The following is a 24,409-nucleotide window of genomic DNA, read 5'->3' as shown; positions in this document are numbered from 1 at the left end:
TCCATCTCTTCTGCCATACCTTATTTATTTTATCTTTAATAATTACTTTTATTTCTGTTCTACTTAGCGGGACATCATATTCGATTTCTCCTACTTTAACTGCTTCTTTAGCTAACTTATCTACTTTTTCATTACCTAAGATTCCTTTGTGTGCTGGAACCCATGTGAATTGAATACTTATATTTTGTTGCCTTATACCATACATTAAATAACTGACTTCATCTAAAAGATCTTGACGGCTTTCAGATTTTCCACTTTTAAAACTAGTCAGGCAAGACATTGAATCTGAACAGATAACTACATTTCTAGGCTTCACCTCCAGCACCCATTGCTAGAGGTTTCCTTGCTCCAGCACAGCTGATTTTAATTGAAAGCTGATTAACAGGCTTTTGGTCTACTGCAATCATTATAATCAGCTGTGTTAAAGCAGGGAAACCTCTAAAACCTGCAGAACAGCGGGCCTCGAGGACAGAGGTTGGGGATGCCTGTTAGTCTCACCAGTGGTGGCAGCTGGTGGAGTTTTCTCCAGGAGGGGCTATAAATTCAAACAAGACCAAAAACCAATCAAACGTATACTTACTTATCACACCGGTATATTTATTTGAATGCCTACAACAAAAAACATTATAACAACAATTTATAAAAACAAAACATAATTTCATGTACAGGTTTACTTTTTGTACCTTGCCCTTCTGAGGCCTTGTTAATATTAATCTGTGTCTTGCATGATCCAATATTGTGTCACAAACCTAAAAAATTATGTACCAGTTTAATAATGGATAAGCTATTAGTCAGCTTTATGTTTTTTTAATATATAAAAGCTATTTATTTTCTGAGAATGTGTTTTTTTAAGAGCAACTATGCAAACTAACAAACATCTAGAAAAAGTACACTATATTATATTATTTTCCATGTGAACCTGATATTGTTCATTCTTCTTTGCTATTTCTTAAAAGTGCTTTAAATCAGTCCTTTCTTTATCCATGCTGGCTCAGATCCTGTCGTTTTAAAAGGGAGGCAGGGAAAATAGCCTTAGCCTTGCTGCTTGCAGTTAGCCAAGCCTTGTAGCTAAACCAGGTCCTGGAAAAAGACAGAGTGTACCGTCCGCATCTGTCTTTGGACTGCTGATTTATTTTGATTTTTGGCTGATCAGGTCCATATCATTTCAGCTCCAGCTTCTCTTTGTAAGATTAGAGAACATGTAAAGCCATAACAAGGCTTTATTGGGCTACTCTCTAAAGCTTGGAACTCAATGCTAATTCAGACATTTTGAATTAAAAAAGCTTCCTGGATGGGAACTTAAGTGTCTTTTTTGAAAAAAGAAAAAAAGTCCAGTGGATTGTTTTGTAACTTTTTTGGAATGACTATGACCTGGATGAATGAAAAACTTCACCAGCAGACTGGCTGAACGTTGCCATGTGAAGTAAAACGTTGTGGTTGCCCAGACAACGATATTGACATAACGCAGTGCCCTTGTGCCAAGTCTGGAGCATCTGTAGCCTTAGCGTGTCTAATTATTGATGACAAAACTTCATCTAATGATGAAATTTTACCTGATAGAAACCAAAAATGAAAAACATGTGTTTATGATGAACAAAGTAACTCCATGACATAAAGGGGGAGAGCTGGGTAGTGCTCTGTAGCTAACAGGTTAGCCTCTTTTAGCTTATCAGTTAGCCATATTATGCTGCACTTCTTTTTACTTCATGTTCAACACAACCATTAGTTTTCTACAAGTAGAATAAGTGTTGTATTTGACAAAAATCTCTACAAAAGTCCTTTTTTTTAAAGTTGTCCCATTTGTCCTCCCCTGTCTTCAGCTCTTAATAAAAATAATAAAAATAAGCTGAGACTTTTTTTTTTGTCACCTTGTTAAAAGGCATAGCTCAGTCTTAGAATGCAGTTCAAGACTGACAGTGATTGTTTTCTACTTTCGGATACTTTCAGTCACCAAAGAAATGTAAAATAATAGCAAATATAGGTAAAAAGATTCTTCTTAAGAAATGCAATACAGTTTGAGTTGAGTTGCCATATGATGACATCATAAGAAAGGGCAGGGTCCCGAGCAGATCTGGTACCTACAGCGGAACTGTTGAAAAGAAAATCACAAGACGATACATAAGTGTTAATTTTCCTCCATAAAGCCCTCTTACCAACAGTAAACATGTCAGAAATGTGTTAAAATATATACAACCGAAATGTTAATCACCATCTGAAACTATCAAGACATCAGGCAACACATATTGTTTCACTTTATCTGGGAAGCTCTATAAGTGTCGATGAGCTTGCCTCCTCATTAGATGCAGCAATGTTATCTTGAGGTTCTTTTATCCGACAAAGTTAATTGAATCTTAACATGATGCTAATTCATTCATAGGAAGCAATTCTTTGTCATGACTTCTAATTGTCAGATTAGTTATGTGTGTAATTGGTCTATTAAATACCTGGTGATTATCTTCCCATTAATGTCATGGAAGTCACTGGTAATTGTTGCAGAAAGGCTTCAGTGCTGCAGACCATGGAGTGGTTACTCCTGCAGCCAAATCAGGTTTGGCAGTCATGCAGTCTGTCATTAGCCAAAAACAATCAGCTTAATGGAGAATATGTGCCAATGTGTGGATTTTGATGGATGCATGTGTGTGCTGATGCTTTTTCTCAGGTTTGACAGCCCGAGGCCATACCAGACGTTAGATGAGTTCCACCAGAAGATCCAGGGACATGAGAGAACCATGGCCTCTCTGATGGACTCTGCTAGCCTGTTTGAAGTCACCATATCAGAGTACAAACAGCTCAGACAATGCAGGTATAGAAGGACATTAGATGAAGGAAAAAGCTTTAAGCAAAGCCAAGCTTCTAACTAACAAAGCTTCATTGCAGACATGCCAGTGGCTTGTTGTTCACCTTGTTCACGTTTTCTCACAGGCATGAGGTGGGCCTGTTGAAGGAGCTGTGGGATATGATCACAGTGGTGGATTCCAGCATATCAGCATGGAGGATGACTCCCTGGAGAGAGATCAATGTGGAGGACATGGAGGTGGAATGCAAGCACTTCTCAAAAGACATACGAGGGCTCAATAAAGAGGTGAGAAACTCATCTTAGGTCATTATCTACACAACAGGTCATAGTTAAAGTTCTTTTCACTAAAGAGATTATTGTTTAGAGACACAAAAACTTCCTTGTTCATGATCATTGTCTTTGTCTTGTGTAGGTAAGATCCTGGGATGCCTTCACAGGTCTGGACAGCACGGTGAAGAACATCCTCACCTCACTGCGAGCAGTGGCAGAACTTCAAAATCCTGCGATACGAACACGACACTGGGATCAGCTGATGGCAGCTACCGGAGTTCACTTCACATTGGATCAGGTCTGCATTTAAACATTCAAACAAATATATCTCTAGTCAAAAATGAACATTCTATCATCGTTATTCAAGTTCATGTCAGACTCTTACTTGTAAACACATAAAAAGACTAGTATTTTTCTCAACGTCTACTATATTATCAGACATAACCATTTTCTGTTTTAATCTAGTGAGGAAGTATTTAAAAAAATACCAGAATATTAACATTTGTGAACTTTGTGATAAATTTCGACTTTGTTGTCTTTAACCCACTAATTTAATCAGCTGCTTAAACTCAGTTTCAATTTGGCTTAAACCAAAGTTTGAATCCCTTTAAATCACTTAATTTCCTTTTAGCGTATCGTGCTGGCAAGTTTTCCCCTTTATCCTCCAAATGCTTGATCATCATTTTTGCCAAATGATACAGTTTTTGTCATCATGAGACCAAGAAAATACAGTCACTGTGTCTCAACATCCGCCCTAACCCTTGAATCCCTCCATCACTATATAGAGTGGGGACTATATAGTGGACTTTATAGTGAACTCGGTTAACTGACTGTTCGGACAGATGATCACTACTTTCACTCCCCGTTGGTCACATAACTCTGCCTCCCTGCACGGTGCCTGCGCCGTCTATGTTATGTGTCGGGCAACTTTGAAAACAAATCCCATGGAGGTCTTCAGCAGGGGTCCGCGACCCCTAGGAGGTCCACAGAGGTACTGCATTGGGGTCGCAAAAGTTTTGGTTGATTAGATTTTTTTCTTTTTTTATATTCCCCACCGCAATTTTTTCCACTAATTGTGTCTTTAAATACACATTAACATGAATTCAACACACTGTAGTAAACAGATAAATGGAGGTAGAAGATGTCTTTCAGGCATCAATGCACACATTCAGCGACAAACAGGAGCTCTTTCAAGCTGGGCACCGCTTTATTCACACCTGTCCCATCAACAAGGAATCAGAATCATGCCAGGGCGAAATTACTTTCGTTACAATACTCCATCTGTAGCAGAGTGACTATAGGACCAGTTTGACATAACACAATATCATACAATATATATAATTAGGGGTCCCCGCTCCATCTCGCCATCATCCTTGTCCTGGAAAACGTCGAAGACCCCTCCCATAATGCTTTGCTAGAAGAGCTCTCATAATGCATTCCGGGATATTCCTGCTTGTCTAGCAACCATGGATGATCAGTACTTTTTTTTTTGTAGGAAATTTCGAGTCCACTACTTTTTCATCAACTAGACGTTCGGAAACATCCAGTATCTTCAAAACTCTAATCCTTATCTCAGACTGCATTTGTAATCTGTAATCTGGAGTTTTAGATTTAAAAAGAAAGTATTGCTATTTACTAAGCGAGCTTTCAGACGATTTTGTTACAGTTCTTGTTTCTCTATGGACGGCAATACCTTTTACCAACACAAGATGTTATGTACATCTTTGGCTTTTTTCCTTGGGTTGCTACAGGTTTTGTTTTTTAGATTATATTTTAACTTGAAACACAAAACTTGTTTCTTCCCTCTAAGGTAATGATGCCTGAACTTTTCTACTCCTAGTCCTAATTGACTGAAATCATGAACTATTTAATCCCATTTAATATCAGTGTTGATTAAAGGCGGCATTTTGTTTTCAGCATGCAGTGTATTTAAACCATCTGCTTTAAATTTCAGGTCAATTTGTAACATTTTTATTTTCAAACAAACAAATCAAATCGCCTGAAATTACGACAGCTTTCTAAATATAGCTTTTGTAAAACAGTACTTTCATGAACATCTGTTTTGTTTTGTATTGACAAGCACTGAGATATTAACAAACAGGGAGCTGCTGGTTAACACTTGTTTAATATTCTCCATCTCTGGGTATTTATACTTGATGCTGTTTTCAGTAGAGATAAACACAGCTATGCATAATGTAACTGAAAAATCAATGAAGAAAGTCTTTGGGGTTTTTTTTCCTGTTGTGCTTAAGCCAGCGTTTTCCCAATGTTTAGTCAGCAGTTGTCTAGCATAATGAGAGCAAGCAGTAGAGTTGTGTTATCACTCTGTTCCGATAGAGCTCTGAACACTTCAAGCTAATCATCTTTGGAAATTAATTGTTTCTCTTTGTTGCTGGTAGTCTTTGAACCTCAAGCTGCTAAGTCCTAGATATCAGCTGGTTGTCAGCCTTCTGCACAGCTCACTATTATCTGCATTTATGTTAATATGACCAGATTAAAATCCCAGAAGGAACAAAAACAAACTACTACTGAACTACTTCCGTATTCTGCATTGCCTTCTGGTACATATTCATTAAATATCAAAACTTTTAGTCTTTTTTTAATGGTTCCACCATAAATTTCAGTGATAGAGTACACATGCATTAGTTGTGTATACACACTCATCCAAAAAGAGTCACATGGTGGAGCCTATCTTGAGCAGTCATTGGGCAAAAGGTTTTGTAATCCTAGATTGTCGTTTTTCTATCACAGAGTAACAGAAACACACGGGGCAAATAAAATAATGCACAATCACACAAAAACCTGAAGGCAATGAGGAGGATCCATTTACAGAACTTAACATGTGTGTCTTTAGTTTGGGGATGGAAGCAGGAAAGAACCCGTTCATACATGGGGAGAACACGCAAACATCATACAGAAAGACACCATCCTAAGTTTCAAACCCACAAGCGTCTTTCTGCAAATGAAAAGTAACAATAATTGAATCCCAATGCAGCGCTAAATATCTGGGAAAACCAATTTCTGTCAGTAAATAGTCAGTCATGTAATCAGAATGTTATTAAAAAGTTGATTTATTTCATTAATTCCATTACAAAAGAAAAACTTATATACTCTATTATTTTACTTCACACAGACTGAAATATTGCAAGACTTTTTTATATATATATATTTGGATTATTTCTTACAACCAATGAAAATGTCATAAAACGGGACAGATGGACCCAGTATTCAAGGTGAGACAGTCAGTAGGAAAGTTTAAAACGTTTATTTAAACAAAACCGACTCAAACGGAACAGAAGCACGGAGTTGTGGAACTGCGGACAGCAGCAGCTGCAAGAGGGGGGCGGGGCATCAAATCACTGACACTCTGGAGGGAGAAACACAGGTAAGTGACCATGATCATCTGACAGGAGATGATTGTCCAAGTGAGTCACTTACCTGGTTAAACAATTCAGTCCATACTCTAAATAATAGGCAGGATAAGCCGATGCACTGCCAATGAGATGCGGCTCTGAGCCGCCATGAGTATCCTCGATGCTGCAGCCCCGTGAACAGGCATGACTTCGATCCAGGACAGAGATTCAGATCAGATTGGAGTAGTACTGGAACCTAGTAGTCCGCATTCCGGTCAGGGGTTCTGAACCAAACAGGAACGGACATAACTGGGTTCCAGGAACCCACAGAGCATGAAGACAGGTTCCGAGTTCCATGTTACAAGCAACCTGTTCAGACAAGAACACACAGATGTTGACAGGCAGAATCCAGCAGGAGTCCAAAGGTAGTTCAGGCAAACAGACCATACTGGGACAGATAGGATCAGTGGGTGTGTGAGGGAACAGAATCAGGAAATCAGAATCACCAGGAAACACTAAAACGCTCTCACCAGTGGTTAGGGAATAGACAAAGGCTCGAGAATAATCTCCTTGCTGAAACAGGGACATGAACCTTACAATAAACCAAACTAACAAAACAAAACCTAAAGACATCAAACAGGGTACATACAGAAAGCAAACAAACAATGATCTGGCCCCGATAGCTTGACCGAGCCGAATATAAAGCAAAAACACAGGTGGATAGAATGAGGAGTGATGAGGAACCGGGCGGAGCTAAGCAAGTGAATGACATGAACAATTAAGATGAACTATCAGCTATCATGACACAAAACCCAAAATTCACCATTGAAGAATCTTGTCTCATTACCTAAAAAGTTAAACAAAGGATTATTTCTAGAATTATACATAGGCTGCCATGATTTATACCTATAAGTCCTCTCCCGATGTTTTGGTATTTAGGGATGTGATCAATTTTAACACACGCCAGTCATCTAATTATCACAAGAAAACGGCTTCCGTTATCTGTAGATAATGACAAAATGAACTAGTTTTCTCGAGAAAACCACCGTGAATAAGTATGAGAGGGACACGACCACTCTCGGCGTTTCCGTAGAAAATGAAGAGATTCTGGAGGAAAAGAGGAGAGGCAGTCCAAGGTAAATTTTCCGCTTCTGGTGTTGATCCACTGTGTTTTCTGAGGTCCAAGATCAAAGCTACTGTCTACAAGAGAGTTTTTGAGCACTCCATGCTTCTTGCTGTTGACCAACTCTATGGAGATGCCAATTATATTTAGCAACAGGACTTGACACCTACACACAGTGCCAAAATTATCACTGTCCAGTTTAAGGACCTTACCTGACCTTAACACAATTAAAAATCTATAGAGTATTGTAAAGAGGAAGATGCAATATGCCAGACCTAACAATGAAGTGCTAAAGGCTACTATCAGAGCAACCTGGGTTCCCATAACACCTGAGTAGTGCCATACTAATCAACTCCATGCCACAGCATTGCTGCAGATCCCCAACTGACTATTAAAAGTCTGGTAATACTTCTGTAGCAGTGAGCTTGTCGCAGGTATGACACAGACAGTTTTGATTTATACCCAATATTGAAGCGTGGTCTTTGCTATGTTATTCCACGCCGCAATGCAAGAGGGACAATCAGGAACTAGCTGTGGGTCATGATACGGCCGAGACAGTGAGGAAGGGGAGGCAAGTTTGTGCGACAACGGGGGAACATGAAGGCGAAAAAAAGCGGGGATCCAGGTGGAAAAAGGGTCCCAGTGTTATTACGCACCTCGCTCTTCTAGCTGGTCCATCTTCACGAGGCGTTTTCCACAATGGCGGTCATACTAAAACACAACAAGCCAGTAAGGTACCAAACGGGAAATACGCATAGTGTAGAGCGGATGTAGATTTGACCAATCAGAGGCCTTCTGTCTGCGGTCACCTACAATTTAGGAGAGGTGCAGCAGAGTGTCTGCGTAAGGGACGGGGACGTCTCTGTGTTCACCACGACACCTACGCAGACAGCCTAGTTTCGAAGTATAAATCAGCCTTAAGTGCTAAACAGGCTCATAATTTTGCTGTTCATACTTCTCAGTTGGCCATGATTGCTAGAAATCCTTTTTGTCTTGATTTTAAGTAATATTGTAGTTTCTTGAGGTGTTGAATTTGAGGTTTCATTAGAAAAGAAATGAACACTGGAAATATACCATTCAGTTTTTAAATACATAAATATGATCTTCAAGTTTCACTGTTTTGATTGAATTAATGAAATAAATCATTGTCTGAATGACTAGCACCTGGTCCAATAATAAGGACAATATGAACAAGCCCTTTTTTTTCCCCATGTTTTGGGGAGATAAACAATGTGCAAATCAAATATAAAAATTTATGATTTAAGTAAGAGTAAAAAAAAAACCTGATAAACTTATTTCAAGTGCACAAATCGAATTATCTTCTGTTTCGGGATAACACATTCATTGTAATTTAGATGATCTTATCTGTCTCAAAAGAAGGGAAAAATAAACTTCAGAAAATATTTACTTATTTTAAGACCAGTTTTTGCAGTCATCGAAAAATTATGTTCGCATCATCAATACCAGAAATCACAGGAGACAGAGATTTTGAGGAACTGAAAGTTTTCATTTTTTAAACAACTCAGGCTTCAGTTCATCTTAAACACACCATTCATACAGTAAAACTTGGCAGTGGAAGCATCATGCTAGGGATGCTTATTTTCAGGAGTCATTGGGAAGTTGGTCAGAGATCAGTAGAATACTAAGAGAACTAACTATGGGATAATGCTGGGGAAAAAAGTGAGACTGTGTTGGATGCAGACCTCAAAAGGAAAATTACCCTAAACAGCCAGACCATCAACAGAATGGTCTAGATCAAAAAACACTCTTGCTTTGAGTTGAAAATTCACTTTTACAGACTGTTCTCTTTATCCAATCTGAATAACTTTAGGCTATTTAGTAAAGAAGAATGGGGGGGAAAACTGCTGAATCTAAGTGGGAAACTGTTGGAGGAATACCTGGAAAATACCTGTTCCCGTAATTGCAGTGATAGATGATTTACAGTATAAACTCATGGAATTAAAATTCAAATGTACTCCACACTTTTTAGGTGTAATGCATGTGAATAGATTAAAAACTGTTGTTTTCTTTGACAATTTTACAACCATGCTTTACTTTACGTTGCTGTGCCATTGGGTCCAACTAAAATATAAGGTCAAGATGGGACAAAATGCAAAACAGTTAAAGGTGTAGATGTATTTTTATAAGGCGCTGTAAGTATCGGCTGTGCTAACATCACATTATCCATGCTGTGAGCAGAGAACAACGTTGGCTGACCTGTTGCGGCTCAACCTGCACTGCTTTGAGGACAAAGTCAGAGAAATTGTGGACAAGGCTGTGAAAGAAATGGGAATGGAGAAAGTCCTCTCTGAGCTCAACTCCACATGGACAGGTAGACGTAGCAGCTACTCTAATTTAGTGCAACAGCGATTGTTGAATCATCATCTTATACCGAAAGTCATTTCCACATCTTCCAGGTATGCAGTTCCAGTATGAGCCCCACCACAGGACCCAGGTGCCTCTGATCCGTATAGATGTGGAGCTAATCGAAACCCTGGAAGATAACCAAGTTCAGCTTCAGAACATCATGTCATCGAAGTACATCGCATACTTCCTGGATGAGGTGTCCTCATGGCAGAGCAGGCTTTCTGTGGCAGACTCTGTCCTCTCCATCTGGTTTGAGGTGCAGCGGACCTGGATGCATCTAGAGGGCATCTTCATCGGCTCTGAGGACATCCGTTCTCAGCTGCCTGAGGTAAAACTGAACATCACAGAACGTTTGGAGAGATGTAACACTCTGTATGTTTTGTATTGAGCACCTCACAAAAGTAATCATAATCTGCAAACCTAGTGAAAATTAATAATTAAAAAAATGCATTATTGAATTACATGTCAAAAATTTTTATAAAAGGAGTGCTTTATATTGACACATATCTGTTTAGTGTACTTTTTGGGACATCATGCTGCTATTTATTTTAACAGGTTATGATGAAACAATACAAAATGTAGCATATTTACTGTATGATGTGATGAAAATCAGAATTGACTGGGATATGGAGGTCAATAAAGGACATTAATGTGCAAGACTTGAGACATGTCATCAGGACACATATAGATGTGTTAGTATGCCAAGAAATGCCAAATTTAAGATTAAGACAGTTTCAAGATAATTAGGGGCAATATTTACAAGAAATACACCTCAGAGAAGCAATATACAGACAGAGATCACACTTAAGCAAGGTCACTGTACAGCTTTTTAAGCTCCTGAGTATGAAAGTATAAGCTTACAACTTTTACCGTCACAATATGCTTTAAATCAGCTCTCAATAGTTTCTCTTTCCTCTTGGATTAGGAGCTCAGATTCCACAACTTCCTTTGCTACCACCTGTGCTGAGACTGTTCCAGCCCAGATGTTTACTTCTAAGGTTCCTTTTTCTTTGTTGGGGCCCCTAAATCCTTCTGCCTTGTTCTCTGGTGAAATCTATTGCAGGACTCCAGGCGCTTCATTGGGATTGATGCTGATTTCAAAGAGCTGGCAAACTCCATGCATCAGACGCCTAATGTGGTGGAGGCCACCAATAAGCCGGGTCTGTTTGGTAAACTGGACGACATTCAGAGAAGGTGAGAGAGCTATAAATCCTTAAAAAATGTGTTCCTGTTTGGCATTTATACTCCTTACACATAAACATTAACTGTTTAATTACCATTTTTTTTTTTTTTAGGCTCTCTATATGTGAAAAAGCTCTGGCAGAGTACCTGGACACCAAGCGTCTTGCCTTTCCAAGATTCTACTTTATTTCTTCAGCTGATTTGTTGGACATCCTCTCTAACGGGACAAACCCCCATCAGGTTGTTAGTCAAAAAGACTTTTTGTATTTTTGGACTTTTTTTTTAACTCACATTTGCCTTTTTTGCACTTTTTCTTTTAAATGTTGGTGTTTTTTGTGTGTAATACCTTTAGTGTCCACAGAGGGGCAATGTTGTTTACAGGTGTGCAAATAACTGTCACCATCTACATCTGGATAATATGTTAGGTATTTTTTTCAGTGGTTAAAAATGTGGTTATAGTTATCTGTTAGAGTAACTAAGCAGGCATGGAGCTGAATACGAGCTGTGCCCTTCTGTTACCTTCACTGAACCCATGAATTTATACATGAGGCTGCAAAGAAAAAGAAACAGTGTAAGTCGGGTGTAAATCAAGCTGGAGTTTATTGTGGTTGTGTGTTTGCTCAGGTCCAGAAGCATCTATCTAAGCTGTTTGACAACATGGCTAAGATGCAGTTTGAAGCCGATGAAGAGGGAAATCCTTCTAAGACTGCTTTGGGCATGTACAGCAAAGAAGACGAGTATGTCCCTTTTAATCAGACCTGCGACTGCTCTGGACAGGTAAAATGGTCCTGCTCTCCTTTATTCATGCTGCTAGAATGATGGTACTATATTTTCTAAATGCTCACAGTTATCGTCTGTCTTCATTAGGCTGATGATTTGACATAAATGCTGTGAAGGATAAATGTATTAGACAGGAAAATTAACTTACCTGCCATCTCCTCTAATGAAAAGAACAGAGGAAATATACAGATATCAGAGACAGATATCCATTCACGTAATAAAGCAGACAAATGAAACCGATTCTGTCTTTGCCCCCAGGGTTTTTCATATAAAAACACAAGTCCATTAATTTTCCATTACTTCCTTTGATATCTGTCTGACTCTATTTCTACTTGAATGCTTATAAATGACCTCATTAGGGACCACAGACAAAAAAAAGTCCATTTGTGTTCATGTAAAAAGCATGATTTGCACCGATTTGTTTTTGTGTTCTGTTTAAGGTGGAGATGTGGCTGAACCGTGTGCTAGACACCATGCGCTCCACTGTTCGCCATGAAATGGCTGAGGCAGTGTCGGCTTATGAGGACAAACCCAGAGAGCAATGGTTGTTTGACTATCCAGCTCAGGTAAACAGGTTCATACTGTATGTACACTATAGTAGTCCCAATAACTATTTCTACTGTTTACCACATTAAATTCAGCATTACACTCAAAGTTACTCTGAATGTTCAAGTTTATTCTGCTGGAAGATGAACCTTTCCCCCAGTCTCTTAAAAAGCACGAGCAAGGACAATATCTATAAGCAACAGCAGACATATTCATAATGCTGTGTGCAATCATGTTGCACTGTTGGGTCTTTAGCTTGAGAACAGTTTATACAAAACTTGACATACATAAATGGGTATTAGGAATGTGACCTTGTAAATCAGTGCAGGAAATAAGAATAGAAGAAATGGATAACAGTTTTTACAGTATAGGCATCCTTGGGACATTTGCTTTGCTCTGAATATAAGCAATAAGGTCCAAAACAGGGTTTCCAACCCCGACCCTCAGGGCCCTCTGTCCTTCATGTCTCAGATGTTCTCTACTCACGTGCACCTGATTCAGATGTTTGCATCACTCCTTAGCAGCCTTCAAATGCCTTCAAAGATCACCTTTTCATTCAGATCAGGTGTGGGGAGACAGGGAAATACCTAAAACATGTTGTACAACGGACCCGAAGGACTGGGGTTAAGAAAACCTGGATTAAAGCCTCTGAATCTCGCCTTAGACAAGCCTAGCCCCAGGTGTTTGTCTGGGGTGATCCTGCAAACCAGTTCTGCATGACAACTGATGCATGAACTATGTTCAACTAGGAGAACAGAGGAGCACTGGTTTAACCTCAACATAAGAAACACTCTGAACTAGTGGTTCTCCATCCTGTTCATCAAGTATCACTGCCCTGCATATTTTAGATGGTGTTTAGTGTTCATGGAAAAAGAGATTTTGAATTCCAGATCAACCAAGGTTTAGAACAGATCGAAGAAATGTTGTGCACGTCAATGTACCTACAGACATATTCAATTGACATTGCAACTATGCCTTCCTAAACAATAGATCCACTTTATTTAATCTATCTATTTGGGAGCAATTTGCAGCTTTTTGCAACAATAAACTATTTTTTACCCCCATTGTCCTTAATATGATTGAAATAAACAATAAAATAAACAACAGCAAGAAAAAAACAACAAAATTTTCAGCAAAAACAGTAAAAATGTTTTGGATGTCTCTCCTCCATCAGCACTTTTCGAAGAGTAAGTAGTTTATTCTCTGGTGAAACATTTAGATACATTTATCAGCCCATGTGTGGTTATAACTCAATGAGGATTTGCAATTACATTTTCTTTTTTACATTCAAACAATCTGTTCTTCAATCCCCATGAACTCATTAGGCTCAACAGTGTTCATTTTAGGTGCAATTAATTTGTTTTAATCCATGTAGTCTTACATTTCCCCCTAGCCGGACAGATTTATTCCTGAGGACATGAAATCAGCCATTAGAGAACACAAAACTTTACTGACACAGAAGTTTTGTTAGAGTCACAGGGAAAGGAAAGCCTGTTTTTATACATCAGTAAGTTTAAACAGTCTGGTCTGTTTTAAGCTTTGAATAAACATATTACCTGAGGTCAACAGAACCTGAGATGGAGCTCTTGAGTATTTTAAATGTCTCTGATCTGATCTTCCATGTGTCGTGATTTTGGTTCTGTTTAGGTTTTCTTTTTGAGTTCTCATTGGTTTCATTTCCATTTTATGTCTTTCTAGTTGTTTTCTGGTTATATTTGAGTTTTTATGTATTTCTTGTTTACCTTCTGTTTCCCATTTGTTTCAGTCTCCTTCCTCTTACTTCCTTCTAGATGCTTCCATCCACACCTGCTCCTTGTCAGCTCTTTAGCCCAGTCTTTGTTCAGTCTCCTATTTATACTGAACTTGTGCAGGTTCCTTGTTGCTCCTTGCTCTTCATGTGTGTTTTCCCTGATGTCTCCTGTTTTTTTTTTTTTTTCTGTTGCTTGTGGATCTACATTAAATCAGCAAAAACTCACCTCCACCTCCTGACACCATGGAATGGAGTTTTCTGGTCTTGCAATCTTGTGGTGCTTTCGCTGATGACTTGTGGGGTGACAGTGGAGTCGGATGTAAGAGTTTGCTCTGAAATCAAAGGGTTGAGGCTCAGGCTTTCAGTTTTTTTGTGTCCTCGGGCTCACTTCACCTGCATTGTCTACTGATGGTGGTCAGAGGGCCCGATGGCACCGTTGTACGGCAGCCTCACTCCTGTCAGTGAGCCCCAGGGCAGCTGTGGCTCCAATGTAGTTTGTCAGTGTGTGTGTGAATGGGTGAATGACTGAATGTAGTGTAAAGCGCTTTGGTCAAGTCTCCCGACTTGAAAGAGCGCTATATAAGTACAGGCCATTTACCATTTAACTGTTTTATTGTGAGAATAATCACTCTGCAGAAAACAGCAGCTCAAGTAGATTGGAACTGTTTTATTTAATGCTTCCTAATTTTATTGGCAGCAATAGATAGTTCTGCAATGTTACTGCTATTTTATTTCCATCCACCTTCCTTTAGCAACAAACTCGTTTTATAAACCTGCTCACACTCTCCTGATACTGTTAACTGTTTTCATTCACTAAAGGTTAGCTTAACTTTCAGCACCTGCAAAGATCTGACCATTTCTATTATGCTCTATCACATAGCTTTACATAAAATGTGCAACTTTCCTATTTATATGACCCCTTACATGCAAAAGAGAAATCAGGGTTTTAAACCCTGATGATAAAGGAATCATGATGCCTCATTACAAAGATGTTTAAACAGGTTTCTCATTACTCTGATAAAAGCCAGAATGCCATGAAAAAGATTCATAGTGTAACCTGGTTAAGCCCTGTCCTCATCTCTATGGTTACTGAGTGGAGTGCTACAATAGATTCATTAATTTACAAATACAACATTAGCTTACATTTCATTCCAGATATTACAGTTTTTGGTGCTTAAAGCAACAATAATGCCTTTTTTTATTTGTTTACACAAAATATAGGGATGTCAGAGTTTTCATTATTATAATTAAAGAATCATAAGCTCCAGACTTTAAGGCAGTATAAACCCCAACGCATGGATATATATTTACACAAATCTACCTTAATCTGTGTAATAGTCTTAACTCTATGGTTCCTCTCTACGTTCTGTAGGTTGCTCTAACCTGCACCCAGATCTGGTGGACATCTGAAGTCAACATTGCTTTTGCTCGTCTTGAGCAAGGCTATGACAACTCATTGAAGGAGTATTACAAGAAGCAGGTTTCTCAGCTCAACACCCTCATCAACTTGCTGATTGGCCAGCTCACGCCAGGCGAAAGGCAGAAGGTTATGACCATCTGCACCATCGACGTCCACGCCAGAGATGTTGTGGCAAAGATGATCAACCAGAAGGTGAGAGCAGCCCGGGGTGTAAATCTGGCCACACATGCTGTACACTGCTGGACTTTTAAGAGGCTTTTACTGCATGCATTCAAGATATTCAGACAAGCTATTAACATAATAAGAGGGTGGAAATATGCAGGTTATTTTGGGCTCATCTGAAGTCTTGGCAGCCTCTGGAAACTTTCTCTTCTTTTCTTCGCTTTGAAGGTGGAGAATTCCCAGGCCTTTGTGTGGCTCTCTCAGCTGAGACATCGCTGGGATGAGGGGGACAGGCACTGCTTCGCCAACATCTGCGATGCCCAGTTTCTCTACTCATATGAGTATCTGGGCAACACGCCACGGCTGGTCATCACTCCTCTAACAGACAGGTATAAAGACTTCATTCTTGGCAAATCATGACGGTTTCCTTTTCTCAGACCAGGATTAGCTTTAATCGCCAAGTTTGTTACACCAACAAGGTATTTGGCTTTGGTTCCATTTTGCTTTTAGGAAAGATATTTTCAGAAAACAGGAATATAAAAATTAAATTAAATTCAGTTTATTTATATTGCGCCAATTCACAACACATATCATCTCGAGGCACTTTACAGTTCACCAGATCATAGAGTCAAATTGATTTAAAGTTTTCTACGGAAAACCAGTTGATTGCGTCGACTCATTGACTCGAATGCAATCCCTCACACTAAGCATGCTTGTAGCGACAGTGGAGAGGAAAATATACAATTTTTGCGCTAATACACATGCATACAAATCTTAATAAATATATAAAAAAACATGGTTATATTTGTACAAATTAAGCCTTGTATCTGAGCCCTCTGTCAAAGTGACAGCCTGGGGCAAGAAACTGTCTCTATAGCAGCTGTTTTTATAAGAGGCACTCTGTAGTATGGACCTTAGAGTAGAAGTCTAAACTGTTTGTGTCCAGAATGTGAGGGGTCTGCAAAAAGTAAGCTGACCTTTTTCTGACAATGGACATCTTCTATATTTATAAATAAGAACCATACCCTAAATTGCTCCCCGGGGTGCAACGAAATGGCAGCCCACTGCTCCCCTATGGGATGGGTTAAATGCAGAGGTAAATTTCTCCAATGTGAGATCAATAAAGTTCAATTATTATTAATATTATTATTAAGAACATCTGTCTAGTCTGAATATTTATTAAATTAAACGAGATTGAAAAAGTAAGACATGCCATATATGCCATGAACTTTTTTCCTCCTTTCAATGTTTATCAGCCTCTGCATGAAGTGCAGCTTGTTTCATTCAATTATTAAAGGCCTACCTTGTTTTTTAGTATATCTTGGCAAGCAGCTGTTGAAAGAAATTGGTGGGGATAAATCCAGCTGTTTGGAGCATACTGTAATTTACTTTAAATCTGTCTGGCTAATTCTTAATCGGGGAAGGGAACCAGTGGTCATCAGCCGACAAAGAACACTTCTCATGTTTTTATTTTCTTATACTGAACTTTAACTGGAGCTTACTTTACCTCATACCAGATAGAGATAGGCTATCTATGTGAAGGGCACCATAAATAATGTTAAGTATAATCATTGTTAATATTTAGATAATTGTTGTCATTATTACCTCCAACTACATGACTTAAAACCTCATCTTTCTTTAGATTGCCAGTAGAACAAACAATCTGCTCACTTTAATGGAGGAGAACCAAACCATATCTTTGTAGATCACTGGCAAAATACCCACTTATACACATGCAAAAATTTATAAAAATGCACATGTACTTCACCATCTCTTGTTTAGTATCTTTAAAAAAAAATGCAAAACAAAGTGTCATCCCTCTTGATCAGAATGTGTTATGTAGTTTGGCTCTAATCAGTGTAAGTGTTTTAAATTTGAAGCCTGAGATTGTTGATCTGTTTGAATTAAGCAGCTCAACACATTACTGTGACTTCACCAGATTAAATAAAGCATTATTATTCATACCAGGAGATCTTGTTAAACCTCAAACCTGTCGGTCAGACATTCAGGTATCCAGATATTCAATCAGGTTTAAAAACATTCGCAGCTGTGATTTTATTCCCTTTATCCTTGGTAAGAGAATAACTAATTTTACAAAGAATAAAATAAAACAGTCTCAAAAAAAACATTTTGGATGCCAAAGAATTATTTTGTGAAAAAGAAAAAAATACTGTAATACTTTATGAATCAGTCTGTAGATAGCTTTTTGAGAGACTGATAGGTTATACAACAATTAAGCAGCCTTTGAATATTGTTCACAATTCATACCTTTAAAGAGCTTCATGTTATATAAGTTGTGTGTTCAAAGTATATAATAAAGTTGTCAGACAAATTCTAAATGATATTGACTGGTATTTCAGTTAAAAATAAAAGCAGCCCACTTATTTAATTATCTTCCCCTGTAATAAGTGAATGGCATGATTCCAAATACTTCACCATGCACCTTATAAAAGCTGATTATATGTATCGAAAAATGTGCTCGCAAGCTACCATTGCAGAAAGATTTGACATCTGAACGGATATGTTTAAGAACTTAAGAGTATTTAAAAAAATAAAACAATATTCTGACAAAAACAATCAGTTATTTAAAGCTAAATCATTAAGGAATGTAATGATGTAAAGTGTAAAGCTAGTTAAACAATTTTATGTGTCTTATAGTTGTAGATTGACCTCAAGCAAGACGAGCATTTCATTTTATGGGGTGGATTCCTCAACTTTTTTTTTTTCAGCGGAGCATCAAAGGTGCAATAAATTTCTAAATGTATTTAATAAACATAGATACATCTTCTACCAATTGCCAGTTTATTGCAGAGCAACAAAGAACAGCAAAACCATGCAAACAGTTACTCACGCTTAGGAGCAATTTAGACCCATCAGTTACCCTGATAGTCATGTTTTGTGGACTAAGGGAGGTACCCAGAGAGAACCCACCAGTACACGGGGAGAACATGTCAACTCCATGTAGAAAAACCATTAGCCAGGTTCAATTCAGGACCTTGTTGCTTCAGGGCAGCAGTGATAAACACTGTCTTACTGCACTAAATGATGATTATATTAGCCATATTAATTTTAAAATTCGCATCTAAAAAATGACAGAGGATAATTATTTTTATGATTATCTAGATCAGCACTGGGTCATTTTTAACAAAGTACTTTCTGCTGCAGTCAAAATCTGACATTTTATTTGGTTCTGCAGTTTTCTTCTGTCGTCTGCTACATGCTCTGATCTCTCCTTTCTCTCCGCTCACACCACATGGTACTCCGCCGCTCGGGATGCTCAGCACCACCCCCCCACATTACGCATCAATCCGCCTCGTGATTCATCCGAAGTAATGACTTGGACAAAATGCGGCCTGATTCCAAATGTTAAATTGCTTGGTTTTAGTAAAGTACAAATTAATAAAATGTTAGGCATGACTTTTGTCTCAGTAGCATGAAGCTAGTTGCGCTTCACTGACATATCACTGCTCTTATTGCTATGATTGTTGGCCAGTTTTCAAGGCCTGGATCTGCTATGATGCTGTTTATGTCAGCAAACAAACAGTAATTTTACACACTTTCCTGACATTGATTCAATATTCTACCTGCTCTGATAAGGATTCCTCCTTTATTGGCTGCTATACAGTTTAGGCAGTTTTTTTCATCTTCTTTTTGATGATGCATTTGCCTGTTATGCTTCATCTGGCTTTAAGAGCCAGAGGGAGGCTGATATTGCTCTGATGAACTCAATTCTTGCTGCTTTTGCATTTTGAATTTCCTTTCTTTCGGGCAATGATGGTGCAATGCACAGGCATTGTACAGGGGATTAAAAAACAACTTTATATTAGAATCTACATTTCATTAAATAGGATTTTAAGTGTTGCTAAAAGCCATATGTCAAAACGTTTTTTTCTTGCTTTAATCAATGACCAGAATATAATATTACTGTATATATTAGAACAGAATAAAGAAGCGAGAAATGCAGCTTACCAAATGAAAATAGTACCAGCAGGAAATTGACAGGAAAATGGAGGCATGAAAATTCAAGCAAAGGTAATAATATATAAAAATAAAGCAAATAGGAGATAAGGGACATTATAATACAACATATGATAAACAATGGGCTACAGTTATTAGAAATAAACCTACCAAGATTCAAAGAGTAAAAGATGAAAGTTTTAAATCTGATAATAACAATAATCTGTCTCCAAGCATCTTTGCATGAACTTGGATCTATATGCACCAAATCATTCAGAGCAACTTGGATTCGGCACACGGCCAAAAGCTTGTTTGTTCCCACACACGTTTCTGCTGGACGTTCAATAAACTACACAGAGATGAATACCTGTCTCCCAGACTCCTCTGGCAAACTGCAGTGTTTGAATTGGTTTCTTGGCTGACCAGTGGTCCCTTTGAAGCCTGAACAAAGCAGAGACAATGGGCTTTGATGGTTGCTTCAGCAGCCGAATAGCAGGACTTCACCATATGCTGCATGCCCTCACTGCACCTCACAGTTTGCTGCTGGGTTTTATTGCAAAATTGTACCAAGAACAAGAAAACTTGATGTCATATCCTTTAATCCGTACTTTGAGAGAACAGATAGAGAAGGATTTGATTAATTATTTTGTAAGGCAACTTTTATCATGCAGAGTCACAAAGAAACAATTTAATATACCTAAGCATCTTTTAAATGAGTGAAAATAAGTGATTGAATATTGAAAATGATCTTGATTTATCTTTAGCCAAAATTTGTGAACCTTCATAATAATTTTAATGTGACAATTAGTAAATCTTCAACAGTGATATTGGCTTTGTAAAATAAAAATTGAAGATCAGAAGAAAGTATCAAAATATTTAAGCTCTGTTGAAGTCGTGTTACCTAATAGTGTATAATGTTAAACATAAGCATCTGCTTGAGAGTTAAGCAAACTATTCCCTTTTAAAACTTTCAATCCTATTTATCAATTTTATTTTTTTAGTCTTTAGTTTAGTTTTTTTGTCTCTCTGTCCATCATTGTATTGATAACTTAAAAAGGTTATGAACAGATTTTAATTAAATTTTTTACCAAATGTGAACATCAGTCCAATGAACCCTCCATAGAATTTTGGTGATGATCCACATCATAATGCAGATGTAGGATTTCTTTAAAAATGTTTAATAGAACAAGCAGTTCCCCCCCAAACCAGAGGGCGGCAGCAGTGACTATTGACAGCTTCAGCATCTGACTCAAAGAAGTCCAGAAAAACACAGGAGGGCTGAATCCCAAACCACTCCCTTACCACCAACCCTTAACAATCAAGTGTCACTTCCAGTAGAATCTCCCTCGCAGCTGTGGGAGGTACCTTGATTAAAGGTGGTGGTGTATTAACGAGAATGGGACGGCCATTCCCTTCAACGTGAAAAGAAAGCAGTCATTGCTATGGCAACACAGTGATGCCCAACAGCGTGGCTGTAGCTCTGTATACCGTCAAATAAAACTAATTAAAAGAGGCATCTTCCATTTTGAATTAATTCTGCTTTTTTTTATACCTAACTTGCGATTTTTTATCAGCGTGATGAAAATGCACCAAACCGGTGGAGCTTACATTTAAAATGCACATGTTTCCTCCACCACCAGGCCGCCAAATTCCAGCGATCCTACATTGATGCATACTTGCTATTAAAGGGCCGAATGGTCCACTCTCCCTACCCACTACGCGGTTTTGGGATGGCACTTAATGTGGCGGAGCCTCCATGGGAACGTGCAGACGGAGGGTTAGTGCTCAGTGCTAGTGCTTATGATGAAGAAGCTGAGAGCAGAAGAAACACCAGAGGCAGCAGAAACACGCTTTGTCTTATTTATAAACATATAAAAGGATTATAGGATATAAACTGTTACCAAAGGTGCACCTCATTCCAAGGAACAATTTCTTATAATTTGGTAATGATCCAGATCATGTGAGGTTTTATTTATAGTTATTGTTGCTTGTCGGAAGTCTGTGCTCTCCAACTGCTTTTCTAGTTTAAAATGCCATATTTAGCCCCTTGACGTCTGTTGTTGCAAATATGCAAAAAACAATATATTATGTACCTGCTAACATTTGGGAAGCACTTATTTTCAGTGTGACTGGTCCATGGCTGTTATAACTGCTGCCACATATTTTCTGTGAAACTCTGTGGTCTTTTTGAATTGCTGTAGGAAAAGTGGAAAATTATATTTATTTGGTGTTATAGAGCCCTTTGTTTGACGATTTAATAAGTTATTTGAAGAAATACTTGTTAAAAAGCCTGAAGGTTCTAGTTTACTGATGATCACAAGATAAAAATGCTATTTAAGTATAATTTATTTAAATTAGCAAACCTGGAAAAGGCAGCAGACTTGTTTATTTAGGTTCTTAAAGTATATTTTGCGCACTGTACTTGGCTCTTATGCTTGTGTTTGTGTTGGCGTCTAATTTACCCCGAGAGCTGGGATACTGGATTATGCAAGGCTCAATGATAAAATCCATTCATTTATTTGCAATATACCTAAATTCCGATTAATTTCCTTTACAATAGTTAAAGCATCAGCCAACTTGGCAAATACTTAAAGGCAAAAAACACACAAAAATAGTTTTATATACATGTTTAAAAGCATTATTTGAATTGATGGATGGATGGATAGATGGGTGGATGAAAAGACGGACAGTGAAAGAAAAAGTAATCTCTCCATCTTTGCTTTATGGTGAAGGATAATTTTGGCAGACTTATCCATATACAACCATTCAAATCAATAAAAATAGAAAAAATTTGCAACACATATAATTTAAGACAAAATCTAATAATCCCCATAAAAAGCAGGAAGGACAACCCTTGGAGGAGTAGGTATGATGAACATCTGCTTAAAAAAATGTAACAAAAGAAAAAAGCAGTGCAGTGAAATATGAAGCCATTTAATATATTAAAATGATCCTCTGCAGTATTTCACAGTTTCAACAAGCTGACTGTAGCCAGTTTATGTTTAACCTGCAGGAGAATAATTAGAGCTGAAGATTTCAAGATATTTAACAGAATTCAACACTATTGGGACGCGTTAGTATTCCCTCAATACTTGCTGCTGCATCTCCAGATCAGTGCCATTTTTCAAATCGTCTGAAATCTTTCCATTTCTAGCCCGTACACAGAGTGACAAAGAGGAATGAAAGAAGGATGAATCCAGCCAATATAATGATATACGGCTGTTATGTTTAAAGGTGCTGTCATAAAACAAGTCACCTTGTCACAGGCCAGTTAAGTTTCACTGTCACATTACCAATCTTGCCTCACTTACCCTGCACAGCCCATCCTCATCCAGCCTTCCTGACGACTCTTAGTGAGGTTTTTGGACAGATTTCAATGGATGCCCATAAAGCCTCTTGGCACTGTTATCTGGATGATACACTGTATACAGATGGGATCATTTGTCTTCTCTGAGCTTCTGTCTCTTGTTATGCTTTCCAATATTTCCCTCACCCATACATCATCCATTAACAGGGGGTTGGTAAATAAAAGGCTCTACCGATATTAAAGTAAACCATCGCGTTTATTGGTCTGATCAATAAAGGTCTTATTGTTCCCGTCACCCCACTGCTGCTTTTCACTACAGGTTAGTGAACACACTGTTCTCTTTGACTTCAGCAGGGGAGGCAGAACTGTCTTTATCAAGCACCGGATCATCAAATCACAGGAGCAGGTTTTATTATTTATTTTCTATTGTGCTGATCAGGACATTGTCAGAATTTATTACAAGGTTGCGTCAACCCTGGAACTGGCTTTGCTCTCTTAGATCATAAGAAAACAGAAGTAAAGTACGGATTCTCCAGCTTTAGAGATTAAATCCACTATTCTTTCTTATTTGTAAACTATTTCTAAAAATATATAGCTTTTTTTTCTCTCCTCAAATTAGTTCAGTTGCCTAAATACAATCTAAAATTGACAAAAATCAGCTTAGGGTCATCTTAAAATTCTAAGTCATCCATTAATTTATTGTTATTATGCAGGAGAGAAGGGCAACCAACTAATGCCCCTTCACACAAGAGACAACAGTGGCATTGGATGCAGGAGTTTGTCCTAAAACCAAAGGGTTGTTGGTTCGTCGCTGGCTTTCAAGACACTTCACTGACATCGCCTTGCACTGCTTGCTGCGGGTACCGTGGTGCATGTGTACTGCAGCCGCACTTCTTGTTAGTGAGGCCCAGGGAAGCTGTGGCTACAGCATAGTTTGGGCAAGTCACCTGACCTGAAAAAGTGCTGTAAGTTCCTTAAGAAATGAATGTGATTGACATTGCCTCCTGTATCTCTAACTTTTAAGACTCCTTAAGGTGAAACCCTTTCTGTCACGCCAAGACCTGGAGAAGGCGATTCATGCATTTATTAGTTCTCGGTTTGACTATGCAACGCTCTCTGCTCTGGCCTCCCACAGTCGTCACTCCAACAGTTACAGTTTGTACAGAATGCAGCTGCTTGTCTTCTCTCTGGTTCATCCAGGCAAAGCCACATCACTCCCATCCTCTCCTCCCTGCACTGGCACCCAGTCCATTTTCGGATGATTTTAAAGTTTTAACACTTGTTTTTAAAGCCCTAATGGTTTCAATCTGCTACACTGGAAAAACGATGTAGAAATAAGTAAGAATGTATTTACCCCTAATTTAAATAGTGTTAAAGAAAAATGATTATTTTTAG

The 24,409-nt window shown here is 38.3% G+C and overlaps 1 protein-coding gene across 1 annotated transcript in view; it reads left to right on the top strand.

Annotated features, from left to right (window-relative positions):
- Positions 1 to 24,409, top strand: part of dnah9 (dynein, axonemal, heavy chain 9) — a 228,899-nt gene that overhangs the window by 40,334 nt on the left and 164,156 nt on the right. The window contains exons 22-32 of the mRNA XM_015392821.1: positions 2,660 to 2,803; positions 2,923 to 3,082; positions 3,210 to 3,365; positions 9,743 to 9,875; positions 9,961 to 10,238; positions 10,974 to 11,104; positions 11,206 to 11,332; positions 11,717 to 11,869; positions 12,313 to 12,438; positions 15,541 to 15,780; positions 15,979 to 16,139. Coding sequence (XP_015248307.1) covers positions 2,660 to 2,803; positions 2,923 to 3,082; positions 3,210 to 3,365; positions 9,743 to 9,875; positions 9,961 to 10,238; positions 10,974 to 11,104; positions 11,206 to 11,332; positions 11,717 to 11,869; positions 12,313 to 12,438; positions 15,541 to 15,780; positions 15,979 to 16,139 — 1,809 coding nt within the window. The remainder of the gene's footprint in view (positions 1 to 2,659; positions 2,804 to 2,922; positions 3,083 to 3,209; positions 3,366 to 9,742; positions 9,876 to 9,960; positions 10,239 to 10,973; positions 11,105 to 11,205; positions 11,333 to 11,716; positions 11,870 to 12,312; positions 12,439 to 15,540; positions 15,781 to 15,978; positions 16,140 to 24,409) is intronic.

Source organism: Cyprinodon variegatus, unplaced genomic scaffold (assembly GCF_000732505.1).
Source record: "Cyprinodon variegatus isolate N-32 unplaced genomic scaffold, C_variegatus-1.0 Scaffold608, whole genome shotgun sequence".
Lineage (NCBI taxonomy): Eukaryota > Metazoa > Chordata > Actinopteri > Cyprinodontiformes > Cyprinodontidae > Cyprinodon > Cyprinodon variegatus.
This window is presented reverse-complemented; position numbering and strand designations above follow the sequence as displayed.